At 41.2% G+C, this 6,225-nt stretch overlaps 1 protein-coding gene across 1 annotated transcript; it reads right to left on the bottom strand.

Moving 5' to 3' along the window:
- Positions 1-4,007: 4,007 nt before the first annotated feature.
- On the bottom strand, positions 4,008-5,390 carry MC4R (melanocortin 4 receptor). The gene has a single exon (XM_010585981.1). It carries the CDS (start codon positions 5,001-5,003, stop codon positions 4,008-4,010), a length of 996 nt encoding a protein of 331 aa, XP_010584283.1. The 5' UTR covers positions 5,004-5,390.
- Between the last annotated feature and the right edge of the window lie 835 nt (positions 5,391-6,225).

Below are 6,225 nucleotides of genomic sequence, written 5' to 3'. Positions count from 1 at the left end.
AACAAATGATGTTATTCTCTACTTCCCATCAGCAGGCGATGTCTAGCCACTTCCTGGGAAGCCAGGGCTTCAGTACGCGTAGTGGTTTTTCCAGAAGATAAAAATGCCCCCCTTCCATCTCCCTTTACTTAGCTTTTATATCTGAGCTGACGTCATATGGTATGGAATATCTGGTTGGTTAGTTTAGGTCAGCTGTCCTGGTTATGTCCTCTCCCAAGATCTTGCTCTGCCCCAGCCTGCCATTGAGGGGGGGCAAAAATGTTGGAGAGACAGCCTTGATGCTGTGCCAGCACTGCTCAGCAGTAGCCAAAACACTGGTGTGTTATCAACACCTTTCTAGCTACTGATGCAGAGCACAGCGCTACGAGGGCTGCTATGGGGAGTATTAACTCCATCTCAGCCAGACCCAATACATGGTTGTAGAGGGGATCTTGGAACATCATTCAGAATCCACTCTACTGAGACCAACTACAGCCTCCTAAGTGCTTTTTGGAGTCCTTTGCTTTGTTCAAAAACTACTTGAAAGCTAAAGAAATGTCCCTTTTGAAGAAAGACATTTGCTTCAAAAATTTTGTGTGTCATATTATAGCCAGTTATTGAGACAGGGTGGAGAACACTACCATCAATTCCCAGCTCAAGCAGACTGTCTTCTAGGAGGCTGAGCAAATCCATTAGTCCCTTTTCTCCAGCAGAAGTGAAAATGTAAATCTTTATACCTGTAAAGTAGAGACAAAACATTTCCTCATCACAGAGGAACATGCCATGGTTACATAACATGACTAAAATGCTAAGTGCTAAAGTGGTTAGGGTCCCAGATATTTAAAGAAAAAAATCTCATTTTCTTAGAAGATTTTCAGATAGAAGAACAAAGCTCCAGCAAATCGAATGTGGAAAATAATCCTCCACTGTCTCCACTCTCCAGCAAGCTAGATGAACTTACTTATCTTTCACAACACTAATTTCTATGGCTCTCTGCTGGAAAGCTGCTAGAGCTATAGGCAAACAGAAAATGATTCCGCTACTCAGAAGGAACAGAGTATCTGGGAATAGGAAAATTTTCTATGTAGGAGGTTTGCCAGCAATTTCAATAAATTAAACTCTAAAAGATAATACCATGAAATGAACGAGTCCTCTTTAATTAAAAACTCCATTTAAAAAAGTATGTATATACATTTAGCTTTATAAAATAAACACAGAAGAGCTGCTAAGAAGGCTCAGAGTTGCTAAAACTCTGGAATAAGCTAGTTTTAAAAATTAGATTTCTAAATGAAATTTAGAGCTTAATGGGGTCACAACTGTCTTGACTAGTCTTAGTCCAAATATGCACAAAAGAGATACACCATTTTTGGAAACTACAAGAAAACCATTGATATAAATTAATTATTTGTCTTCCCTTTGGGTTGCAAAATGAAGTGAGACTGTTTGTTTTAAGAATCAACTGGGAGTTCAGGAAGTAATTTACAGAAACACGGCCTTTTCAGAATTCAGATGTGTTTAAATTAAATCTCTGGTCCTTGTATAGCCAAAGGGGAGAAAGAGAGACTTGCAAGGTAATGTTCAGAGCACCTAAGGTAGTATCTTGCTCATGTGCCACTTTCCAGTGGACCCTCTCTGCATCCATGGACTACAAAGGGAATATCTGGAACCCAATATCATAATTTACAGTCCTAAAATAGCTAAAGAAAGTAAGGCGAAACAAAGATCAAGTGTCTTGTTCAAACTGGCATCAGCAATTTCTTGCATTATTGCCAGAGCATTTTTGCATAGCTGGCATCATGTCTTGTGGGAGAGGGAAAGGCCTTTAATAAAGTCCATTGGATTTTTGGATGACTAGTAATTTAAATACTTTCTTTTTTTTTCTCCCCTTGAGCTTTAATCCTCCTTCTTTGGCATTTTTTTTCCCTACCCAGTGGAACCAGGTAGGGATGTACTATTGAAATGTTTATAGTTTCCCTCAGAAGAAAAGTAGAGTTAATGTAGTAGACATATTTCAAAATCTTCCACACTGCAACCATTATCATGTGGTGATATAATTTACTAAAGCTGAAAGAAGGTAACAGGGGTGTGTTGCAAGCACTGTGGTGGATGGAGTGGCCCAAGTGCAAGAGTAGGGTGTAGGAGACCTGATTTCTCTACTTCTGGTCTACGGAAGGACTTTGATGCACAAAGTCAAATGACTTTCTTACCCTCCATGTAAGCAAATTGAAGTTAAAGATCCTGAGACTCAGCTTAAGTCCTTCATGCTCTTTGACAGAGGACCAAATGTTGTCACACTTTTACGATATCCTGAAGAGTTACCCACAACTGGAAGATCAGCTTCTGTCTGGAGAAGAATCCCAGGTAGCAAACATTGGGCTCTCATGAATAACTTTTCAATGTATGTCTTTCTTTAACAAGGGAATAAGCAGCTTGAGTGAACAAGCTGTTTCCAAGAAAATTAATAGAACTGCTCATCCAACTAATACACTACTCATCTTGGTAAAACTCAGGCATCCAGGATTAAAACCTAAATTATTCTTTACATTTAATTTTGAATTTTTAAATCAGAACTTTCCCGGTCTTCTACCTGTTTCCACTATGTTTTTATACTCTCTGGTAATACATGCATTAATTTTTCTATGCCCTTACATAAATGGTGATATTGTTGAGGTGTTAAGGAACATCTTCATGGAAACCTGTGTACTCACATTTATACTTTAAACACCTCCAAACATGCTAAAATCAGGGACCTGAGGTCCCTATCATAAGCTGTGGAGGGAAAGAATGGCATTTTAACATGAAACTGAGAACACATCAGTGAGATGTTTGAAAAGGTGAACTGACTTCAAGCAGCAGTAACACACAGGGCTGCCAGATGCAGAGTACATGTTTACAGATTCGTCGGCTAGCATCCCTTCCATGTGATAGCATTGTCCCCACAAAGCTCATATGCTCCACAGTGTGGTCTGAGGTTCTCAGGCCAAATTAACACATGCCTAGACTCCACCATAAGGATCCTGGCAGTGGATCCCATCTGCTAACAGCACACTTCAGAATAGAGGGCAGCTTGTTTCTAACAAGGATGTATTTTCTTCTGAAGCACAGAGCCTTTGTTCCCCACAAAACCTCAGAACAAGGAAGGACTGAACGTTCAGACTGAACTTCCCTCTTCATCTTCATCAGATAAATCTCTCAGTGAATCTTTACATTGGTGCTGGCACTGTCAATGTTAATGCTATACCTGCTTCATGGCTGAATGGAGGGTGCTAGACTACCTGGAAGCCAGTTTAGCAAATACATCCAGGGCTAACTGATGCTCGAGGGAGCAATTTCAACTTTGCAAAAAGGTACTCTCAGACGTAAAGCAATCATCATCTTGAGCCCCCTCGCCCCCTGCAAAACCCGAGCATTCTATTGTCTGTGTAGCAGGCATTTGAAAAATCTTACTGTTGTAGGCAATAACTGTAACAACAAACAGAATTGCTGCTTGTGGAGTAGGAGGAAAAGAGTTCAAAATGAATGAATACAACTCGTTGGTTGCAGTAATCCTTATGAAAAATCTGCTTTCTCATTCTAGAGAACCTCTAATCCACTAGTAGAGAAGCATATGCTCTATTTTGAGCTGTATATAATATAATGTATAGCTATAATTACTTCAACATAATAAGGTACAGTATCAGCCAATACGTACTGTAAGACAGGCAAGTTATTTATTTGTTACCAGTTGGAACATACAGCTGCTTATGTTTGCTTGTATTTCACATTCATCATTACATTTATTTGCTTACTTACAAACTGGTATGAAGTGCTACTTCTCTTTCCAGCCAAATAAATTACAAACTGCAGATACCACAAACATTATACAGAAATATGAATTACACGTGAATGGGCTAGAAGGATGAGAGGGAGGGGAGACAGAAAGAGGTCCTCACTCTTAAAGATTTAAACCAATTTCTGCTGAGAAAGAGAATCTGAAGGCTTGGAACTCTGTGCTGCATGTTGTGTATACAGTAACGTATCCAGTCAGTTTAATATTTGCCAGGGAAATCACAAAGCCCTCTCAGGCTACAGCAGCATATAATCTCCTTGAATGTTTTCCTGAGCTCCTGACTCCGGAATGCATAGATAAGTGGATCGATGATGGAATTGCACATGATGAGGATGAGGTAGAAGTTAAAGTGGGACATGAAGCACACACAGTAAGGGTTGTAGGGGCAGGAAATGTAGAAAATCAGGTGCAGGAAAAAAGGAGCCCAGCACACAACAAAAACTCCGATCAGGATGGTGAGAGTGATGGCCCCTTTCATGTTGGCCCCTTGGCGAATAGGGCCAGTTCCTGGAAGAACAGCAATCTTTTTGATATGCATCCGAGCCATCATAAACATGTGGACATAGAGGGATGCCATGAGAATGAGCATAGTGAAGAACATGCTAATAAGGCAGATGATGACAACACTGCTGTCAGAGTAAATGATGAACAAAATGCCTGAGACTGTGCAAGCAGCCCAGATGCATGTGATGATGACCCCTACGCGCTTCACTGTCATGATATTATGGTACTGGAGGGCATAAAAGATAGTAAAGTACCTGTCCACTGCTATTGAGAGGAGACTGCAAATTGATGCAAGCAAGGAACTGCAAATCACTGAGTCAATGACATTGTCAATGTTTATGGTAAAGCTCTGTGCGTCTGTGTCTGTATTGTTTAGCAGCGTGATGACAATAGTTTCTGATCCATTAGATACACTCACTAGCATGTCAGCCACTGCCAAGCTACAGATGAAGAAGTACATGGGCGAATGGAGGTTCTTGTTCTTGGCTATCGCCACAATGACCAAGACGTTCTCCAGCAAGCTGATGATGCCCAGAGTCACAAACACTTCGGGGGATACAAAGAGTTGCTCGTAGCAGCCTCCCGAGGAGTGGCCCTTTGCATTGAGCTCGCTGGCACCTCCGTGCAGTTTGTAGCTGTGATTCCAGAAATGGAGAGGCTGGAGTGTCCCGTGGTGCTGGGTGAAATTCATCTTATGGAGATCCCCTTTCAGCTTCCTGCTTTTAAAACTCCTACTCCTTTTGCATTCCTTTGAAAATCTTCATTGGCTTTTCAGCTTGGGAAGGAAAGAAAAATAAGCCAGCACCGAGGCAGGCAGCAGTTCAGAACACTTTGACTGCTGTTACAAAATAAGGTTTCAAACTCAGAAATACTGGTTTACCCTCTCACAGACGCAGTTTCTGATCATCATCACATTTACCTTGGTGATCTATGTCACAGAGTCCCAACAGTCTGTAAGTTTGCATCAGATTCTCCCCTATGGTCAGTTCCTGTTTAGTTCACTGGTATGCTGCAAGGCTTTTTTGTTCCCTTCCATTAAGAGAGGCAAATATAAAATGCCCAAGTGACTGCTGCGGAGCAGAAACTAATTTCAAACTGCAAGCACCAGTCTCGCTGTCAGCCAGTGCATGCCGGCTGCCTGTTTTATGGTGTGTGGAGGAGAAAAATATTCAGGGCACTCTCCGCCTCTGCTTTGCCTTCCAGCCAATGGGGCTCAGGAGCCGCACAAACTCGAGGGGCTGCTGATTCTGAGCCTCTCTGAAACATCACACGGCACAGTAGATTCAGATGCAGCACGAGCTACCGGTAGCTACAGGAAAGCAGATGGGCTACCAGAGATTTGCTTCCCTTCTTTAACTTCTCTGAACAGTATTTTAATACTGATTTTTAATTAGCAGTCTTACAGAACTGTACTAGCAATCTGACAGAATTCCTGCAGCTGAACCGCTGGCTTTTTATTTTTCAAACTGATTTACTCTTGCCCCTTCTGTGGTACAAAGTTGCTCTGCCTTGTATATGCAGCAAAATAGGAAAAGGACAAGGAAGAAAGAGAATACTCATTTCCTCTTGGCTCTCTCTCCCAGATCTCCCTTGCATTGCTAACTTTTCTATGCCATAGTTGTCCATTTGCAAGATGTGTTGTTGCAAGGTTGCATTATACTTTCTAAGCTTTTTATATTTTTTAAGAAATGGAGACCATCTAAGGACAAAAACCAGAACAAGGAGCCAAAGTTACAAATGGCTTAATAAATTGTCCTCAAGAGAGTAATTTTTCCAAGGTAATAGCCTTCTTTATCATCTTATTTCCAGGAAGGAAAAGCTGATAGAGTTGATTGCAGAAGCCCTGTTGCCATCAGGAATTAGGTTGTTGGGCAGAAAGAGAAAAGTCAGTATTTAGAATAAATGAAGGAAAG

Source organism: Haliaeetus leucocephalus, unplaced genomic scaffold (genome assembly GCF_000737465.1).
Source record: "Haliaeetus leucocephalus isolate CR32 unplaced genomic scaffold, Haliaeetus_leucocephalus-4.0 Scaffold137, whole genome shotgun sequence".
NCBI lineage: Eukaryota > Metazoa > Chordata > Aves > Accipitriformes > Accipitridae > Haliaeetus > Haliaeetus leucocephalus.
Note: the sequence above shows the minus strand (reverse complement) of the source record. Positions and strands in the feature narration are given on the sequence as shown.